General features: G+C 40.6%; 1 protein-coding gene across 1 annotated transcript in view; it reads right to left on the reverse strand.

The window, feature by feature from the left end:
- vwc2l (von Willebrand factor C domain containing 2 like) overlaps positions 1 to 14,753 on the reverse strand; it is a 28,467-nt gene extending 13,714 nt beyond the window's left edge. The window contains exons 1-2 of the mRNA XM_030111980.1: positions 14,739 to 14,753; positions 13,470 to 13,983 (exon numbers count right to left, since the gene is read on the reverse strand). Coding sequence (XP_029967840.1) covers positions 13,470 to 13,883 — 414 coding nt within the window. The 5' untranslated portion in view covers positions 13,884 to 13,983; positions 14,739 to 14,753. The remainder of the gene's footprint in view (positions 1 to 13,469; positions 13,984 to 14,738) is intronic.
- Between the last annotated feature and the right edge of the window lie 8,086 nt (positions 14,754 to 22,839).

Here is a 22,839-nt window from a genome sequence, read left to right on the forward strand (position 1 = left end):
AAGTAAACAGCCTTCCGAGGGCGTCTCCACGCTGGCGTTGTTTTATCATCGAGCCAGTGCTCACGAGAATCCTCAGAGGGCGTGACTGTTTCTCATTTCGTGTCCCCGTTTTTTTACATTCTGGTTCAGCAGACGAACCCAGACGAGTAGCGTGAAAGTGTGAGTAATTCTATTGAAGCATCTGAAATCCCAAACCTTCTTCAGATTGGTACAGTCAGTGTTTTTAAAGCACATCGAGTCATCTTCAAAAACAAGTTTGTGCATAAAACATTTTTTTTTGCATCAAAAGTATATTTGCCTCAAGTTGAGAATTGCACAAACATGTAAGATGTCTAATTGTATTTCTAAAACTCGCCAATTAACAGATTACAATAAATCTTGCATATTTAATTCCCAGATAACCAATGGAAACTTGTTGGTACAAATCTCATAGCCAGCCTAAACAATGATGAACTGAAATGGCAACACTTTCTTCCTCATCATTTGTTTTTTGTCATAAAACAGTTTAGATTTAGAGGTGGAGGAGGAGGAGTTTGTTGAATTTTACAGGCTTCTTGTTAAGCTAAAATTCCACTAAAAGCTCCACTTGGCAAAACGCATGCTTGAAAATGATCAGTAAACTCGTTAAACGCCGGTTGCAGTACTTCTGCAGTCATGCTTTTTTTTTTGTTCCGGCAACATTAGTTCCAGCAAAATTGCTCCAGTTAGATTTGTTGTCACAACAACAGCAGCTCCCCGGTTTATAATCCAGTTTTATGTATAGCTAAATGGAAGAGCCACAGTAATACTTGATGATTCAACATGACTTTATCAACCCATTTTCCAGAATGCATTAAGTGATACAAACATGAAGTGATCGGACTTGTGTTTTTATGAGAATTTATTGCCATCCGCAAGCAATGCAGCCACAAATTGAATCTCTGCAACATTAAACGTGGTAGGAAAACAGTACGCGCTCCTTCTGAAAACTGCATTCAAGAGATTATTATTTTGCCGTTTCTCCTGAAGACAGAACGTATAATGATTTGCTTCACACACACTTGTGCTGATATTGTTGATGGACATGAATTCAATAAATAATCAGAAAAAAATATTAATTAAGAAATCATACTTCATCCATTTATCTATTATGCCAGTTTCTCCGATTTTGGGTTGTAGGGTGCTGATCCCAGCTGACAATTTGTGAAGGCAGTGTACATCCTGGACAGGCTGTCAGTCCATTAGAGAGCAAATAATGACGGACAGATACACACACACACACACACTCTTATTCACACCCACAGTCAATTAGAGTCACACTTCCACCTCAAGCACATGATTCTGAACTGTGGGAGGAATCCAGAGAAACCCAAAGAGAAAATGTAAACTCTCCATCAAGGACCTCAAGCTCTATCAGAACTTGAATGCTAACTGCTACAACACTGTGCTGCCTTTTCATTAAAATGCAGATGAGATTAGTACCAATTACAGTTCAAAAAGCCTCCGTCCAGAGGGCAGACATATATTAATCACCCCAAACGCTGCCTTAAAACCTTCATGGCAGGCATGTGAGAGATCAAAACCTGGAATGCCAAAGATCTCCGCAGGCAGGCAGCATGCTGAGTACAACAGTGGTCGGCTCGGCAAATGCAGTGTTTTAGTTTCACATATTTTTTTCTCCCTTTATTTAGATCTCTTAGTCAATAGATAAATTATTTTAAGCTGTTAAGTTACTCCACATGTACAAAATGTGTGTGCTTATCCGTTGGTCTGCATTACAGCGAATCCCAAGTGTATTGAAAAGCAAAAGCAATATCTGAAAGCAGGGGGGTCAAACTGCATTCCTGCAGGGCCGCAGATCCAACACACCTGAATCTCATGAAGGTTCATCACCGAGGTCAGCTGAATAACGAGCCTCGTCACAATCAGCTGTGTTGAAGCAGAGACAAAACATGCAGCTCTGCAGCTCTCCAGGTTTTTAATTTAGGTGAAAATATGAACAAGCTTATTTTTAAAGTGGCACATACAAGAAAGAGAAACCAAACTCGTCTCTTATTGTTAAGTCTGGTACAGTTTGTTTGATGGTAAACTTGAAGCAACAATAGTTTGTTACAATGACTAACATATAAAGTGTTTCTGACAATGTTTAGATAGATTACAGTCAGAAAAGTTTGCATCAGTGCACAGTGGTAAAGACACAAAGACTGTTCAGAATGTGGTAAAAACTAAATGTTAAAACTATCTACTCACAAGTAAAATGATGCAGTGATAATCACCTGGTAAAATCAAACAGTGATCTCTTCATAGTCAAGGTGGAGTAAAAACTCATGACTCTAAAACAAAGACTTTGCCGAAGCCGTCAAGCCAGGATCAAATGAGAATTGATACGTAAAGACCAAACTGATGCTCAGTGTTTTTTGTGCGCAGGGGAGCGCAGATAAAATATTAAACATAGAGCGTGAAATATGAAAGCAGAACAATTGTAAACAAAGCAAACAAGAAGTTTTGGCAGCGAGCTGTAAACACCTTGGGCTACAGCGCTTTGCCAAGAGTTGAGCTGCAAACAAGCTGAGCTCAGACTTTGATGAAAAAGGAGACAAAGTTTCTTCCATTGTTCTGCTTGTTTCACACTGTAGCGGGTTCAATTCCCATCTGAGAATAGCATGTTTTTGTGGGATCGTCTACAGTCAGTTAATGACTTTGAATCCCAGCCACGTTTCGTCATGTCATGTTTCATCTGGTTGAAATCAGGGTTCGTGGAGAAGCGAATGCTGCCATCTGCCCTCTGGTGTAGGCAGAGGAAGACCTTGCTATAGTTTGTACTTTAATTGAATTCAGTGTGATTGAAATGTGATCGGATCGCAGATCAAACACAGACCCTGGCAGGCCGGAGAATCGTTGCATCCTCACTGTTTTCTGAAATCAATGTGCACAAAGAGGGAATGTTTTAAAGGCTGTTTTAAATCCTTCACACAATTTATTATGTCGGCGAAATCTTAACTGTAAAAATCCCCCCACAGTAACCCGACATCTACTATACAGCATTTACCAGAACACAGCATATTGTAGCTACATTGTAGAATAATGATACAGCTGATATATAGCAGACTTTGGTAAACACTAACACTGATGGGAATAATATAGATTTTTTTTTCTTTGACACAGTATATAATTTATATCTTGTATCTATATAATCTTAGTATTTAACTTTAATTTCATTTGAAAAAATGACAAGTGGGTCTTACTGTGGCCACAGGTATGTTCAAATCAATCAGTTAAGAAAACACAACAAAACAAAGAATTGTCGAATTTAATACGTGGGTGTGCTACACTAGGAACCCGAGGTCTAAAGAGGAAAAGGAGGTATATCCTTATCCAGTCTATCTATCTTTCCCTCTGCAGTATTATTGTCATCATAGGTGAGATAAAATCTCTTCTTCTTTCACTGTATTTAAAGCAATTTCACCAGAAAACACGAGATAATTATTTAAATATCTCAACAAAACAGAGCTGCCAGCTTCCTCACACTGAAAGGAAAACATAACTATAAAATCCAGCATACAAGATCAGCATTGTGTGTTTCGTAATGAAGAACTGTCATGGTTTTCTGAATTCAACGGCAGTTAACAGTTTGTAAACAACTTTTATATTCAAATTTATCTCCACTGTACATGCTGCTGGTTTTACACCACAGCTCATTTTATGTGGAATTTCTCCACAAAAGATTAAATACAATTCTAAGATAAACTTCTATCTTGATAGTCTGACAAACCAGCAGCTGGGGGAGCAGGTGTGGAGCAGGTCGGTGAGGTACGGAGGAGCCAGTGGAGTTATATGATGCAAACAGCTATACCTGTTTATTACTGATAAAACGTCTCATATGTTATGTATTGTTCGAGCAAAGAATCTTCAGCAGCACAAACTTTTGTGAGTTTTTAATAACAATAACGATGGTTCAAAACAAAACACAAATATGAAAGGGACATCATGGTTACTGAGTCTGAAAACTATCTTCACTCAGAGTCTACAGAATTCAAAGTGTTTTTTTTTTTCTCCCTTCTTCAGCTGTGTTTGGTTTTTCCTTGTTGTTGAACAGAAGCAAACTTTCTGAACCCACTGTGAGAAGACATTGATCTTTAATCCTGAAGTGTTTCTTTAACTCTCAGGTTTAACTTTATCCATGTTGTAATAGAGTCCAAACTAGAAAACCGGCTTTGACGGTCATGTTTATTCAATACCACACCTGGCCTTTAAAAAGTAAATCATTTCAGAGCTGTAGTGGCATTTCTCTGTAGGTTAATCTGCCAGATTGTCTGATATACGTAGCTGCTCAAGGATAGAAACCTGCCAAGGCAAACACCCTATGCGACAGAGTATATTAAAAATACAATCTGAAAAGGAGAACTACTTTATGCACCTATGAAACACGCAGCAGAAAATCCTGCGACGTATTCAGCAGGCGCTGGCGCTTTCAGTGCGTCCTTTTGTGTGAGGTCTACCGTGAAGAGGATCAGTCATGCCTTAGCCTGGGCTCACAAAAGAAAATGGAGCACCAGCACTGAATTTAGACGTGCTGCCAGATGTTTTGGTGGAAGAAAGACTCCTGTTGTCCCCCGTCTTATTGGCTGGGTATTAGAGTGAATCGGCTGTCATGCTCTCCGTCCCCACACCGAGACAAACAGAGACGGGGGCCTGGAAGCCATGAATAGTCAAATAACCTTCAGCAGGGCAAAATGGTAATGCAAAATACTTTGAGGCTGGACAACAGGGTCACAGGAAACTCACTCATGCAGTTAATGGGACTGACAAGAATGAGTTTGACAGTCGAACTCCATGCTGCTGAAGCCCGAGTCAAAACAATATTTTTCCGGTGGTCAGGAGAAAACAGAGAAAGAGGCGAGGGAAGATTTCAGGAAGGGCATTCGTACAGCAATCCCGCAACTGCCATTTGGTTGAAAAACAGAGTGTTTGAGCAATACTTGACACCAAATTGGTTTAATTTCTTAAACTCTGTTACTGCCTTTGGCAGGAAATTGAAATCAATTTTTACAATTATTTTTACAGCTTTACTGCTGTTTTCTCCCACAGATAAAAACAGAGACACACTAATGCTGTCTGATGTGCGTGCACGTGAAGCTACAATGCACACGTGCTCTCATTGCACGTTCTTATAATTTCTCCGCTAGATAAATACATGAACTGTATTGATAAACCAGTCTAAAGCAAGCACAGTGTTTTGCAGCATTTGTATTGACCGATACAGCAAAGTGGTAACAATTAATGTGTTTGTGAAATTCTCTGAACGATCAAACATTACAGAGAAGCAGGATTTCACTGCACTGTACTGCTAATCTTTCCAATAACTGGTTACTATTATTTACCTGGCAACACAGCTACAGCTACTCAAGTGTCACTGGGATTATTATTTTTGTCTTGCAGGACAACGGTTGAGCTACAGATTCGCCGTCTCTCTCTTTTCTGCCAGGGGAGACTGAACTTGAGCATCATTGTTAAATAAAGCTAATGGGACATAAGAAAGCATCAGCATTAAAAAAAATATGCACAAATATAAGCAAAGTTACAATCACTTTCTACTTCATGATTACTTCATAGTACCTTCAAAAGGCTTCTATAAATATGAATTATCTGTAACAGCTGACTGTATGTTTGTTCTTCTTAACTTTTTCCTGATTTTTGCTGTTTGCGGTTATTTCTGCTTCTTTCAGGAGCTGCAGATGTCCCAACAGTGCTTAAAGCTCAGCTGTGTCGCAGCAACATCACAATAACAAAAGTTACTTTTCCATTTTGTCACAGGTGTTCAATAGAGAAGCTGTATACCACTGTTCAATGCGGGAATCATCAACATTTTTGTATTAAACTGGGTAAATGTCCCTTTTCTTATTGAGCATCCAATATTATAATGTCATGGTTCATGTTTCTTCTGTTCTTTTTTGAGATTCTAACTCTCTCTTGTATTGGGCTCCTTGACTTCCAGCTGATTGCTGTTTCCTCCATGATGTCTTTCACCTGTGCCTGATTGTGTGATTATCTTCACCAGGTGGCTGTGGTATAAACTGGGCATTTTCTCTTGGTCTGTCTGGGTATCTCTCCTGCCTCAGTCTGTGTTTGTGGATCCTGGTTTTCAGCATCTCATTAATTATCTGCTGTGATTTTGGTCATTTGGATTTTTAGTTTATTTTGGTTGGAATAAATATGAGCTCCTGCTTTACTTACAGCCGTGTTTGGCGTCTTGAGTTTTCCTCTCAGCCAAGTGCAACATACGATTCATTAATATTTATACATCATCCTTATCAACTGACACCGGTGTCAGTATCGGCACTATCTTCCCCCGACTTTATAATCAAGCACACAAGCTGCTGAAATACATGATTCCACTGAAAACATAGAGGTTAAACTAAGGTGGGAGATGTCACAGAATGTGCACTTTTTTAACAGAAAGAAAAGTTCCGTCTCCTTTTATCAATTTTCCACAATAGTCTATTTTTTTTTTAATGTATATTCAAAAAAAAAAGTAGTTTGTTGGGAAAATATGTAATAAATATTGAAGAAGTTGTATAACAAACCAGAAATGTCACACCTCCCCTGCAGTTCCTCTGCAAGCTCCCTCAAGGTGACAACCCCGGTTAAAGAACTCTGTTGTGATGACTTTAGCAAACTCCAAGCCTCTTAGAATTTTTGGATTTTATGTCTGTAGAACTGTCTACAGAAAGAGCAGCTTCCCCTTTTACCTCATTCACTGTTATTGTGCATTTCCGAGTGTCCTTGTGACAAATGTGTGATATGCTGTGAATCAGAAACAATATTTCTATGCTTTGTTGTAGTTTTGAGGTTTTTTCAAAAACATAATGAGTCTATGAGTTATGAATACGAGAAGTCGGCATGCCGGGGTTAATTTACTGTCAACTGTAATCACTGACTTTCTGCGAGACAATGCTGTTGGATAGTGACTGTCTTGAAGGGATTAAAGGAAAGATGTGTGGGAATTACCCATTAAAGGCACATGGTTCCGCTTGCAAATTTACCATTTAACAATTACAAGAATTGCCAATTACTGAAAATGTCAGAGCACTCCCACCTTTCTCCAACTCTGTATCTCTTCTCTGGGGGAGGAGGAGGATCACAGGAAACATCTGAATTCATGTCCCAGCCTGAATATGAATGCACTGTCTTGCATATGAACTCACTTTACATCTCCTGGTTATTGATGGCTGTTGCAGTGAGGCTAAAGACACATCTGATGGGAAACCTGTTCGCGAAACTCCCTCCAAGGCTGAGTGGCATGAAGCAGTCATGCAAAATTTGGAAAACAGAAAAGTTCTGATTTACTGAGACACTGCACACAGTGTGCTAATTTGCACACTCACACAGCAGATTGCACTTTCAGTTTGTATGCATTTTATGGGCGATCTAACACCGTGTGCAGACAGGTACATTTAAATGAGCATTTTGGCTGCTTCAGACTGATCAGCTGGAGACGGGATCGCTTCAATCTTAGTTTGCTTGCAGTGTGAGTGGATGGGGCTGTGAGCGTCTTCCAGCACAAAAATGTGGAGTCGGATAAAGAAGTTATAAAACATATTGGAGCCTTCTGGCATATAAATCTGTTAGATGATCGGCTGCCAAGTCAAATTTGAGGTATAATAAAGCTTAAGCTTACACATTATCCACATATCGTATTTCTATATGCTAAAACATTTATTAGATCAACTCTCCTTTTGGGAATTGCTTATTCTAGTTTGAACTTATTTGATGGATGACTACTTGATGAGCACTTGAATTAAGCAATGACGACCTGTCATTCCACTGCAGTCAGCTGAATTGGGCTGAATGAATACACACACACGTGCATGATGATGACTTAATTCACCAGCATGATGGCACTTTCATCACTGGGAAGGTAAAAATCAAGGAAGCATTAATGGATGCCAATTTATATAATAAAAATCGTATAAAACAGTTCTTAGTGAACATAAACATTCACGTTTTTAGAAACTCAAATCCCCTGCTGCTTTTCCGAGAAGCTGCATCTTTTCCCTTCCGCTTCATCATCGCCTACTGAATATAAATGCAAACGTCTGCACAACGCAACACAATCATCGCAAAGGAAATGCCAATGAGGCCCACACCAAAGGTTAACCTGTCGGCATCTCTAAACAGAGGTCTGCATAGCAGATCCTGACGGCCTTTGATTTCCTTGAACACTGCGGGGTTCCTCGGCTTTCATGTCCTCGCTGAAGAGACCCAACCTTTACTTCTACACTTACTTGTGTGGTCTTAGACGAGGGAGGATGATAATTTTTGCATCGCACATTTTCCCTCTCTGTCTTCCTGTCAGATTGATTTACTAGGGATGATCGATCAAAAACCAAACCTTGTTCTTCTGCCCTGAAGTTCATGCAAATCTGCTTTCTTCCTCAGGCCCCTAGTCAAGGTTAGCTGGTGGGTGATCGGCACGATTGATGGACTTGATCTTTCGTCAAATTCAAAAGCTTTATCCAGTCAGACCGGCCCTCACAAAATCTGTGAGCCTGCATCCCAGGGCAGGACTGAACTTGATTCTGTGTGACGCGCAAACACACCTATCAGCACAGATTAAGTATTCAGCTTTTTAATGGGCAGCTCCCACGCAACCCTTAATGGCAACACTTCAACGCTGTGGTGTCACAATAGATGTTAATTTCATGATTTCTAATTATTATTATTGTTATTATTGTTATTTTGTTGTGTAAAACCTGTAGTTTTCAGGAGAGCCATTCTACATTTGCAAAATACTTGTTTTGTCAATGTTGTAATTTAAACTGAATGCCATTTAATTAACATTAATTTCCAAAAACACAGAAAAGCTGCAATTGAGCCAGTTAGAAATGACAATATGTTGACATTTCTGCACAATGATTAATTGCACAATTTATTTATTCATTTTCTAATGTTGACTGAGGAAACTGTTAATCAGTTGTTTCAGCATGAGTGAAATCAGGCCTCACCAAACCAGGGTGGCTCCCAACGGGGGGGGAAACCCCGATGCAATGCCCCTCTCCTTAAGCAGTACAGTACAACGTGATCAAATATATCCCGGTGAGAATGAACATAAATTAAAAATAGATTTTGGATTGCAGACTACTGACTGAATAGATTTTTTTTCTTTTTGTAATCAGATAAGCTGCGGCAGGGTAACAAAAATGATGTCTGTCTCCCCACCTATCTAGCTTAGCTCACTGTTAGCCCCCCTGCCTGCTTCAATTTGTTTCAGTGACATGACATGCTGATTTTCACAGGTGCACAATGTTCCCAGGTTTCTCCCTTCACCTCGGAGACATAATGAAAGAGACCTAAACCAAACATGTGACATGCTCTCCTGGTGTTTCACATGATGAGTAATAAAACACAGATGATTGCGTTTTCATTGTTGAGGCATGTATAGACTGAAAATGAAAATATTTGCTATGTAAGGCACATACCAGAACTGAAACAGGTTACATCCTTCACCAGAAGCTGCAGTCACTATAAAATTATATCACGGAAATTCAGGAGCTGGGCAAGGTCACATGGAATGAACAGGACAGCCTTTGCGGTTGGTGGTGGAACTTCTGTTGTGGAGAATCGTGTTTTTGCTTTTAATGTCCTTACATTGATGAGAGTATATCTGAAATGAAGCTTGATCCTGTAAATTTAGGATTTTTCATCAGTGTTTTTAACATTCTGCTGAAATATTTCAGTTGCAAATATTTGTTCACCCTCCTACCCTCATGCAAATCTTATAAAAAAGTTTCCCTAACTTAGCAACATTCACTCATCCATTCTTCTTCTCCTTCATTTAATTTCAGTTTAACACATCTGATATCACTAAAAAGCACAGAATGTCTTTTTCCCCTCAATATAACAAATAGGTAGAGTATCTCTAATGAGCAAAGATGGCTTTGGATTACATTATCATCACACAGAGCAAAGTCAATATAGCCTGCATGCAGGAATATGTAGCTGAAACAACAATAAATTATTGGATTCTTGGATCCCAGTGGGAAATCATATACCACAAATAATTGGGCAGCGTTATTGCATACCCATGCTGTATTTATGGGGCTCGAAACTGGGGTAGTTTCCAGCTGGGAAGATCCCATTCCCAGTTCTCACATTTTTTTTTTCCACATGACAATAACAAGCAGGCAACATGGCCGCCTCCAGCAGTGCTGCTTCACTGCGTTTGTCAGAATAGAAACGAGACTCTTCATCGCATACATCAACCCAGAAGGGGGAATAAATGAAGCTCAGGAGATCCCATTTTTCATGCACATTTGCTGTGCAGCCATTTCTTTGTTTTCTCTTGTTAGCATTTCTCACAAACATGAGGACAGTTTCTATAAAGCGTTGTAGTTATAAAAAGCAACTCTGTTTCAATCAAGTGCCATGTGTTGTAATTTATTCTCATGGGTATGATCCCGACTAGCACAAAAATAAGCAACTTTGTGTGTGGAGCAAGTGCATTTCTGAACTTTCACCAACAACTGCTGCAATATTGAGTGAATTCCAACGTGCTTCAGGGAGCTCTTTGAAATCTCCCACTCTTACTGTGGGCTTTCCAGCTTGATCACGTTAAGATGCATCTTTCCCACTGGGGAAGGGAGATCTTTCCCATTGAACTGCAGGAGCTCACAATGGTTACGTACACTATGGTTCACTTCCTTCCCCACATCTGGCAAGAGCACCAACCCTCAAGGTCTTACATGCTGGAGAATGGGAGGTGACACTGCAGCGGCACATGCTACCCTGCAGATAGTATTATTCCGGTTATAGCACACATTGCCCAGAATATAGCTGAAGTGAATGATGGGCTCATCGGCAGATCAGGTTTTGTTCTTTTCTCAAATCTTCAGTGATCAAGGATCTCACAAAGCAGGTCACCCTTTGAGAATAATATTTCAACAAACCACGACTTGGAGTTATGTGATGAGCGACATCAAACTAACTCTGCTCATCTAAATCTCACTTGTGATTAAGTTGCTGGTTTTGAACGAACTATCAGCCACCCTTTCTCTTTATTTTGACAGAACACAGTTTACACTCTGCCTCATTAATAATAAAGACTCTCCAAACCGCGGACATCGCTCCTGCTCTCTTTCATAGCTCTGAGTCATGTTGCTGACACATGAAAACACGTACTACTTGCCAGGTTGTAACTGAGATCTTTTTCTGAGTATAAGTACTCCGTGCAGTGTTGGACCTGATGCTGGTATCCTTAAAATTTTACTTTGCAATTCCAAATCTGCTGCTTTTAAATGGCCATGAAGGGAATAGGAAATGGAAATACGAATAATATTCTGATACTTGAAAGATATTTGCTGCATGTTTATGCATGTGCATATGCTTAAAAAGCTCAGAGAGAGGCCTGAAAAAACTTGCAATTGAGTTTCAGCTGAAAAAGTTCCAAAGCAACTCAACAAATAAGTGTTTTTGCTTTTTTTGTGAGTATTTGTATTTTCCCTTTATTACAGAGCTGGGAAACATATAAGATGACCCCTGAATGGATGTGACACATAAATACACACACATTTGTTTGTCCTGATTTCCAGAGCACTGATATTTACATATCAACACTGCAGAGCAATCCACTAAACCAGTGGTTCCCAATCTTTTTCTTGAGGTGGAAATATTTTGAATTAAATCAATGTAAATGCATAAACTGCATAGCTTTGTGACATAAGTGAATTAAATGATGACTCAGCTATTTTTAGGACATAAAAACATAAAATCATGTACCCCTTAAAATCAAGACGACTCCATGACGCCCCCACATGAATCTTTTGGTGCTTGTCTGCTAATATCACACTATTGTGAAATCCAGAGCAGGATAAATTTGGAGCTACAACAAAATAACAAGAGGCTTCAATCAAACTACCATTCCAGATCCTCTTAATTCAGATCAACACCACACAGCTTAAAACATGCAGATTTTGTATTTTTTATTTTTTTGTTCTGTTGGAGGCTTATCATATTTGGCTGACACAACTAGGATGAAACCGCCTAACCGCTTACTGATATATTTGCACAAACACAAACAAATGCCATGATTACCACCGAGCTATACCCCTGTTTAGGCCATTTTGTGTCATATTATATTTCAATCACCCACAGCCTCAACCCACTGGAGAGGAATCTGAATGAGGAGGTTTCCTCGTGGGCAGCAACAGTTTAAACACAGACTGTAGTTGTCATGCTCCTAGTGTCATTCATAATCATGCTGCACTGTCATGCCTTATATATCTGTGACCGAGACACTGGTCTGATGGGTGGAAACTCTTACAGGAGACACAGAGAAACTGCCAGGAATGAGTCAGAGTCTGCAAATCAGACTATCAAGAAACGGTTATAGCATGTGTCAGCTTGATAAAGCTCGGTGAATGTTTAGTTGATGAGACAGGGAGGGATGACATCACTCTGGGAAGCAGCCATCACGGTGCCCTCGGCCAATAAACACATTTTGATGATACTTTCTGTTCCAGTATGTCAAGTAATAATTTAAACCCAATCTCAAATTCTCTCTTATGTTAACCTTCCAAGGCAGCTTCTTGTTACGGCATTGTGTTTCCTTTTTGGAAGATTTCAAATAAGAAGTATAAGCATAGAGAGTTGCTGTCAACAAGTTTCAAGGCCAAAACAGCAGTGTGTAGGTGTTTGATCTGCTGTATATTCCCTCAGACTTATTTTGTTGCTATGAGACCTGGAGATCGCCACCAAGGTTAGACGACTTTGACTTTTAACATTATGACGGCTGTCAGTTTTCATCATGAGCTCACAAAGATAAAATATATGACTATAACTGTGACTTACATGCTGTGTGGCTACTTTACATTGAGACACTTAAACGGTTCAGTGCTTCTTCACTTATCTTTGCTGTTTCTTAGTGCCATTCTTAGTGTTTCTCCACCATGGACATGCGGCGACCCAAATGTTGCTCTTTAATTTGCTCCATTACTTCAGTCAAAGCCAGTATTAGAGGACTCAAGCTAAGAAACCAGATGAACTCATGAGTTTGAATTGAGGCAGTTTTAGCCCCATTAGTTGACATTTCCAATATTGGACACTGAGTCCCTCATCTTGACCTGTCCATGTGTTGAAGTAAACCCAAGTTGTTTTCAATGGAAACCGAGCACAATGTGTGGCAGTAATTCACAGTGGAGTGTGAGTGTGGGTGTAAATGTGTGAATGTGACTATTCATGTGGAGCATGCTGGAAGTCCATTTATAATTTTTCGAATAACCTTTCATTTCACAATTTTATGTAAAAAAAAAAAAAAAAAAAAAGCTTTAGTCTGATCCATGACAAGATAGTAACATCTGACAGATGATGGGGCAAATTGTGGAGTGGACAAAAGTTGAGATGTATATAGCACCTCTTTGACACCACGCAATTTTTTTTTAACATTGTGTTTTTGTAAAGGGATGATGCATGATAAACAATTTCTCTTTTCTTACCTTGAATTCTTCCAGAATTTTATAGGTCTTCGACCGGTACTCGCAAAAGTTTTTAACCTCCTTGCACTCGGGGCAGCATCCATTGTGCTCCACTTTGGTGCACTTTGGGTGCAGTTTGGGGCACTCGGGCTGGTCGCACACCGGCCCGTCCTCCGTGCACACGCACGGACAGTTCGAGTGTCCAGGGTAGAAGCGCTCCCCGAGTTTGTACACGAAGCCACTGTCGTCCACGCACCCTTTCCCCCGGTAGTCATCGAAGACAATGTTCTCCCCGGCGGTCCGCTCCGCCTCGTCCGCGGTGTAATCCTCTGGGTTTCCCACCGTGGCCGGAGACACGGCGCTCAGGGCCAGCACGAGCACGACAGCGGGCGAAAGGAGAGGGCCCATCCTCCGCCGCAGCACTGGCATCCACATTCAACACGACTGTGTGGATGTCATCCCTAGGCTCCCGATATTCTCTCCGGATCTGTCCAGCGCTTCATTATCACCACCATCATCATCACAAGGAAATGGGCTGCAGAGGAGAAAAAAAACCACACACACACACACACACACACGCACACATACATGGTATGATGGATAATGATTCCACTGCTGTTATTTTTCTAAGTAAACAGACCTCACCTTTCACTACTTTTCATTATTATTCTGTCCCCGGAGACAAATGAGGCTTGCTCTGTTCAATGAGCTAATTCATTATTCTCAGGAGCAAATAACATTGTTTAACATGTGGAGTATGGAGTCTATATGCGCCTTCCAGGTGGTTTTGGTGCGGCGTCGGATGCAAATTATTCCTTTCTTCCAAAATCACAGCGGCAGCAAGACATCCAACAACGGAGGACAGGGTTCTAACATTCATGGTCTGGAGTGGGTGGGGAGGCTCCTCACAGCCATCCTTGTCTTCATACATTGAAAACAGGCTCATCATTCGCTACAAATTAAAACTTTATAAAAGGGGCCAGCGACAACAGGTACCTTTAAGTCTGTCTCAGATTGCTTTCGATCCAATAGCGCATTGATCCATCGGGCACATGTTTTATGGTCACCTCAGTCACCTGCTCTCATCAATTCAACCGTGTTACATGCAAAAAACTGATAAATGCGCCACGATTTAACCCAAAATGAATCACACCTTTGGAATATGACAGTACAGCCCGAATCATTATCCGAAGACATGTTTTTTTAATGTTGGGTTTGAAGGAGTTTGTGTGTGTGTGTGTGTTTAGCAGATGAGTTGAATACCGGCGATTATACGAAGCAACAACTCACCGCGTTCAGATTGCTTGATATCCACTTAGTGTGAAGCCAGGAAGCCCAGCACATACACAGATCACAGATAGTCGTTTACGCAATCGAAAACTTCACTCCATCCACAAGGTGCAAGAAATATCCAGGAGATATTGTAATCCCCCCTCTCTCGCGTCGTGACGAGGGTCTTAAAAGCAATTAAGCGCCAGCCTTTTTGAGATTTGACTCCGGTTTCCCAGCGCAAAGAAAAATGACATCCACGTAAAAGTAGGTCTGCTTCATGATTATCCTCTGCGGATTCACCTTTTGGAGACAAATTCGCAGTTCACGTCCAACGGCATGCAGTGCAGAGAGAAAGACACAGACAAAAAGAAGAAAAAAACAACACAACAATAGTAAGACAAATCCTCTGTAGCGTTCCCTGAGATCAGTATTTCCCAACGATGCAGGTAAATATTAGAAAGCAGCAGTCATGTGTGGATACATCCAGCGGTTGCGTGACAAATCAAAAAAGCAAAACAAAAAAATCCACATCGGAAGAAGTTAAAGAGTGTAAAAAAAATAAAAATAAGATCACTGTAGATTGAAGCCAGTCAGTATTTGGGTGTTGCGACCGAGCCTGCGTTTCGCGTCAGTGGGCGAGACTGAGGAGGGAAGCGCTCCGACTTCAGCACCTTGGAGAGCGACTGTCTCCTGCGTCCTGCGTCCTGCGCGGAGCGGAGCGGAGCAGAGCGCCCCCCCGGTCCCTCCCGTCACCCACTGTCACAGCAGCTCCCAGCAACGCGGCACGCACATCCCCACCATCCGCATATCTGGAAGTCGGAGGCTTAAATAACGACGCAGGCGGACGGCTTGTGTCGGGGTTACACCGGGAGCGGCTGCTACACGGATGGGATGCGGGCTGAACGAGTGCGGGTTTGGCTCGTTACACGGCCCCTCTCGCTGTCTGTGTACCTGCGTGTGTGCTGGTGCGTGGTTGTTGCTTCACACATGACCTGCAGCATGTTTCCCTGAGTCACTCATTACAGTTTACAGAAACCTATTAGTATTCCGTGGTGCAACGCAGAGGGGAGCCTGACTTCTTAGCCCCCGGAACAAGAGGAAACAAAACACAGCGAGGCTTTGCAGAGCAACAACAGCTTTATTTTACAGATGATAGCCCATAGGAGCCACTGCCTGACTGCATTCATTTTAAACACATGTGACCCAGAAGACCATCGCCTAATTAGACATCTCCACAAGGAATCATAAACAGCTTATCAGCTGCAGACTTATGACCCAGCTTCCTCAAATATAACGGTGCACTCCTGATCTTTGCTGAGTAACCTGATATTTTATGGGAGCTCTTTGGACTCAAAACACCTGTTAGTCCTGAGGGTAACCCAATTTCAAACTCTCCCTAGAAACCTGTAGCATGCACCGACATCTGCTGCTACTTGACCCAACATGAGAGAACCAATACAACAAACTGATTTAAACATGCATTTGGGGTATTTTCTTTCTTTCTTTCTATTCTTCACCTTTTTTTTAAGATAACATATCAAGATTGACCCCAAAGTATCAGGGGCAAACGTGTTAGTTGCGGGGCATCACATTCCCATTTGATCTCAACTGGGCTCCACCAGTAAATTAATATACCATGAATGACATTTTCTTTTTTCTTTTTTAGAAAAAAAGATTACTCAGAGAATTGTCAGTACATTCTGAAAATGTTCACATTTGATGCACACTTCACAAAACTATCTTGTTGAAGTTGCTGACTCAATCGTCAGTCTCAATGTTCCATTATACATGCTTCACAAACCAGAGTGAACAAAACAGAAAATCGAAGATGCTTTAAAACATTTTATGCTTTTAGCTGTTTGTATTTTTTTTTTTACAAAATGCAACATAATCTGGTGTCTTTTCGAAACATGTTAACCTTATTGTCAAGTCATCTTTGATGTGAAGCAAAAATAGTTGAATCGATGGATGCAAGCAGTCACCAATATAAAGAGACTAATTTGTGCAAATAGTCTGTCTCTTAATGCTCTCATCACCCATAATTTATTGTCCACATGATGGAAAGACACATTCTTAGTAAATGAAGCATTTCTTTACTCTGTCACATGTCAGAAAAATAGGACTTTTTCTTTGTCTGGAACCCTTCAAGATCCCTTTAGATCTTGGCATTATGACGCTGAATACTTCAACAACAAAGAGAACAACAAATCCCAGCTGTCACATTCTGACATAAGACAAGTTCCACCTGTCACTCCCTGGAAATTCCAATTATAGAGACCACGTCAGCGACATATCATTCTTATCTGATGAACGTGAACTGTGTTTGAAGTGTTATGTTATGTGTCAGTTCACATGTATGTACACTCTTAAAGTAAATAATCATGATTAATTTTTTTCAAGTTATAAAGAAAAAATTAATAAGTAAAATAAAATGGCTGAAGTCACACTCTTGACACAGACTGTTATCCTTTGGGGATCAAACAACATGATCCATTTTACCAGAGAGGTTCAACATCAATAGCTAAGGCTAAAAAAAAAACAGTCTGAAGAGTGACTTAGGTTGTTCATTTAAGAAGTCAGCTGTTGACTTGTCTGAAAGTACCTTATTAAGAAAACTTTTTTAATTGTCACAAATTATTTGAAGATTCAGTTTTCATTTAATATAGTATTTACTTTTCCACATGGCTGTGTAAGGTTTTCAAAATGAAGGAATGTTTTATTCTTTGATGAGATGACTCTAAATTTACTCAACATTTTACATTCATCCCCTTTATCAAATATTTACAAATCGCGGGAGAGGATATAAACAGAAAAGAAAAAAAAAAAACATTTCAGAAGCAGCAGTTTGAGACATTGACATATAGCCTGTGCAAGGAATGCTGCCACTCAACATTAGAAAGATGTCCAAAATAGATCAAGTGTTTACACTCATTAATGCACTGACATATCCTGGGCTTCTCCAAACAGCGAGTCTGTTCTCTGGTGACATTGCTGAAGTAAATTCGGCGTTAGTCTTATGCCTGATGGCATTCATCCTCAGGAAATACTACTCTGTCACAGGAGCAGTGTGTTAGCAAGCTCCTGTCAGCTCAGCTACAGCAATTATTTTCTAATCTCGGGGAATCTAAAAGCGCAGACTAAAGTATATATGATCATTATGATTAGACTTTAATGATACAGTGTCTGAATGAAGCACGGAGTCATCCAGGTTCGCAAGACAGTGAAACCAGAGATGACAGAGATCAGGCGGGGGCTATTTTTTTTTTTTTTTCGAAAAAGAAAAACATGGCAGGACTTTGAAATGCAGATACTGGCAAAGCTGTAATCATAACAAAAGCTGTGGCAAGCAGGGCTTTGTCAAACTCCGGGTAACATGCACAAAGTGGATAATTACTGTTCCAGCTGCAGTGCTTAGCATGCACACATACAAGGGCGAACAGAGGTTAACGTAAGTTAACTTTTCTCTTTCAGCAGATGCACAAATGGAGAAGCCTTCTTCACTTTAATTTGGACAGCGCTGTTCTCTGATCATTAACGTCATAAAGTTGCATGTGTGGGTTGTGTTTTTCCTCTCACTGACCCTGTTCTCGTTCTGACCGTTTCCACTTTAATGTCACCTCTCTCCCACACACACACACACACATGCATTTTGCAACAGAGGAGGAAACACACGGCTCTTTGTGGGTTCCATGTGCTTGTTTTGCTACCAGACATTGTGCGACGGATGCATTTTAATCCAAGACAGAAACATGCACCTTCTCGCATGCACATCGCTGTCTGTTCAGTCATGCACCACAAAGCCCATCCCCTCCCACCCCCACTCTCTGAGCAGAAGCTTCTTGGCTGTTGACCTGGTTACGAAAAAAAGAAGAAAAAAAAGGAACACTTACGGTTTGTGAAGCCTCTCATGTTCCTTTCTCTTCTCACACCACTCTCCACAACAGTCGGTACAACTATATATAAATATATATATATATATATATATATATATATATATATAATTTATTGAATCTGACACCGCACTTGAGTAAATGTTGGATCCTAATGTAAGATGTGTTGTTTAAGACAGCCGGCCTGCTACTCCAGCATGCTATGGTCCATTAGGCCTTCACTCTGGCTCACGAAAAACATGGGGTGGATGATACAAAACATCACCAGTACTGAGAATTGTACTAGAGCAACCACTTCGGTTGACAGACTACCTCCGTGTCTCTCTCTGCCAGGTGGGGAAGTAGTCTTGTTGGTGGAACGATGGGTTCATATGACATTTTCCTGAGCTTCCTATCAGAGACGTTTACATCTCCCCCTTGTATTTGATGTCAGCCAAGCAATTGCCAGTGCACAGGACTGGGGTTTCAATTCAATCAGCTAATGGAGAGGGACCTCTTCATCCCTCCCCTCCACTTCCACCTCCAGCCATCCACCACCTCCGTTCTCCTGCAGCAACATATTCACTACAGCAAAGTCTGAGCCGAATGTTATAATGGTTTTGCCATTAGGGCTGCATTTATAGCCTGCTAGCAGGTCTTAGGCATTATATTCGGTCACAGCTATTCACGCTAACTTATTAAACTGAATGCCAGTGAGGGAGAGAGAAGAGTGAGCAAAAGGGAAAGAGGAAAGAAAAAAAAAGAGAAGACAAGAAATAGCCTGTGGTTGGAGGGGGAGGAGGGTTGGGGGCGGGTCCTCGAGTGAATCAAGACCTTTGTGTATGTGCGGCATGTATTTTTCTTCTTCCATGGAAATTAGGGTTATGGTTGATAAACGGGAGCTTTTTGTTCATGTCTCCAGGAGGGCATTTTACATTTCACAATGCAGTATGCCTCTCAATTCTTCAGTATTCTGTTGGAAGGGAAATTAACACTAGTAGTACCATTTCACTGTGACAAATGTAATCCTTGGCTTGAGCTCCTGCAATCCTCTGCTGATTTGACAGCATAATAATACGAATCCACGTCTCTCTGTAAGATCCACACACTACTCTCAAAAAAGTTCTCCAAAACCAGCTCTGAGTCGTTCAGTCTCCGCTCTGTGACGAATGCATTAGAATGATGATTAATCTTGATTCAAACATAGTAGGTGCAGCACTTTGAAAATGAAAAGCCTTCCTATTTATAGTAACTTGTTTTAGCAGTGGTTAGCTCTTATCTCACAGTGAGAACATTTCTGGTTCAATTTTGAGCTTGAGGACCTTATGTGGAGTTTTCATGTTCTCTCTGATATTTCCCTCAATTTGCCTATAGATGAAACCTGTCCATGGTACACACTGCCTTATTATCGGCAGGTGTTGATTATCTCAGGCTGAATGTGGGGGGAAATATGTAAAATGCAGTTACTTACACATGTATTTATCATGAAACTCACAACGCTGACTCTCAACTGGCAAAATTAAGGCTTTTCTAACATTGAAGCTGCAGTTTTCAGCTCAATTCACATTAAAGGATGATGGTTTAAGTGCAGTATTCAATCGAGTAAAACAGCTATTTGAAAGCTTTTTTTTTTTTTTTTTAAGAGATGGTCTTTCTGCATTTATTGCCCGCAACAGTCATGTGAACAACACTGATGATAATGGCTTATTTTATGGCTTTTAATATGTCCTCGCTACGCTTTTATATTTCTTTTACTTGCAAATAATTCTGATTTAAAGCAGTGTGTTTTATTAGAAACAAACATCAGTCCTACCCTGCAGTTGAAACTTATTTAGCATGACTTCTTCTCGTCAAGAGATTTCATTTGGTCAGGAATTTTGTGCGCTTGTGCGTGTTCTTGTTCCTCGCTGAAATGCCAGTGTACAGTAACATGAAGGTCCACAGCATGGAACAAGCACTGAACCATTTCAAAGCCATGTAATGCATCACAAAATGTATAAATTCAAGCGTTAAATGGTTTAGAACTGTAGAACAGCGCAATAATTTAAAAAGACTAACTTTCTGTGTGTGCAATATGACGTGCGCGTCTAAGAGTTTCAGTTCAAGCCTGATTCACGGGGAGTGCGTCCCACAGCTCCACATTGTTTCACCCCATTCACTATGCCCTGTGGTCCTATAAACCCCATCCTGTATTACATGGCACAGTGATTCAGACATTCAAATAGCCCCGTTACAGCGCGGGGAAAGAGATTCATTGGCTTTTTGGGATGAGTCAGCTTGGCGCAAATGGTGAATGGGGAAGAAATACGCACGGTGGTTTCAGTTTGCTGGTGGATTGTGGGTCTCCCTGTGATACTTTATGTCCCAGCTGTGTGTAACAGTGCCCCTGTGGGTGCTGGCATTTTCCGCCAAGTTAGAATAAGAGCTCTTTTCTCCTCCCATAGGGGACCTGTACAGACTCTCTGATTCGCTTTCTCCAAAGGCTGACGATGCTTCAGCAGCTCCAGGGAAGTACTCAACACTGAGACTGTGTCGCTGTGGTTGGTTGCCTTTTAATGACTCTGCTGCTTTAGACATGCAAATAGAGCTGAAGTGGAGAGAAGGCCTGGAGGGACACTTTGGCATATGAATCAAATGTAATATAGAGGATTTTATGGTGTAATATGGTAGTGAGTTGTTTAAATGAATGACTGCAATAACTGAACACCAATAATAGCAGTTTTGATCGTGAATAATGAGATTATGTGAGATTTCACTTCCTTAGGCTTGCTCTGATGTTTATAAGTTGCGCATGTTTCTTAATAGGCCGGTACAGCCAGTTGAAAAACACACAGCAATGTCACAAGTTAACAAGGAGACTTGGAGGAAAGTCTGCATGACATGCTCAACAAACCTTGACCTGGAGGTAAATTTTTACTCAAAATGTTGACATGGGGTCAATTTTGTCTTTTAAAGCGGAAATAATGTTTGGACCCAAAATGTGCAAGACTCTCTTACTGAATTATAAATGTAAAAACGTGGTGTCACAAACTGATTCACCTTGGACTTTGACGAGTAGAGACGAGACGCTCATCACAGTGAGCTCAGGAACGACTGCAAGTAGTATCAAAAATGTCCAATTTATTCTGTAATATTTTGAAATTTCTGTTCGTCAACAAGCAATGATATTATTTACCTGCCTGCCTGTGTGAACTTCAACATTTTGCACATTTTAGTCTTTTCCTTCAAACGCTCCAAAGTTTGCAGGGCTGTAATTAAATACCCTGTAGCATTTTATACACAGACCTGTCATATAACAGGTTCTGACACTCGTGTTTCAAGAAGACAGATAAAAGAAACGCTACAAGAGAGATTGCGCTGAATTAACGACAGCGGAGAAGCTGGGTGTTTGGCTTTCTGAGATAGGGAAGTCTTGCCATGACATGACAGCGCGAGCCAGCCAGGTTTTATCGTTCATTCTGCCTTGCTTTGAAAAACATTTGCAATTTCTTCATGCAAACAGTTGCTGATGCGTGGACACTTATCTTTGTTTGGGCTTTTGGCAGTCCTGATATTTATGTGGGGGGAAAAAAAAAGCATACATTAAACGGCTAACACTACGCACTTGCAGAAAAACATGGTGCTACTGCACCATCGCTAAATGTAACTGTAAATAGAGCAGCAGCAGCTTGTTAGACATGGCATGGAAGGAAGGAAACGCTTGTGTCTGTCAGTGACAGTTGGGAACGGATGAGCATTTGGTTCAAACATTGACTGCAGACTTGGGTGTAAGTTGCAGTGATTTGTTGTGAAAAGGCAGCAGCCAAATATTCAGCAATTATAAAACAGCTTTCAGAACATAAAGTGTAGCTCAAAGTTATTTGCAAAGAAAAACATTAACACACATACACAGAGGAGTTAAAATACTCATTAGAATGGGGACAGTATGAAATAACACATTTTGAAAGTCTTAAAACCAATTTCATAAAGCTAGATTTGAAGCAGCTTCTTAATAAGGTCAGTTGACATTTCCTGTCTGTTATGAGGAACAGTTGTGCATAATGATACTGGCAATTAAAAAAAGAGGAACAACACTGGCATCACCCATATAAACATTCACACATGAAACGATGATCATAATATCTGAAACCATCTGCACGTCTTTTTTTTTTTTTTTTTTTAGAAACAAACTATCTCTGGCCTTCAACACAAATAAAATGTGGTTATTTAACTTTAACTGTGGTGGTGATGACGGTTATTTGAATTTTTTA

Source organism: Salarias fasciatus, chromosome 16 (assembly GCF_902148845.1).
Source record: "Salarias fasciatus chromosome 16, fSalaFa1.1, whole genome shotgun sequence".
NCBI lineage: Eukaryota > Metazoa > Chordata > Actinopteri > Blenniiformes > Blenniidae > Salarias > Salarias fasciatus.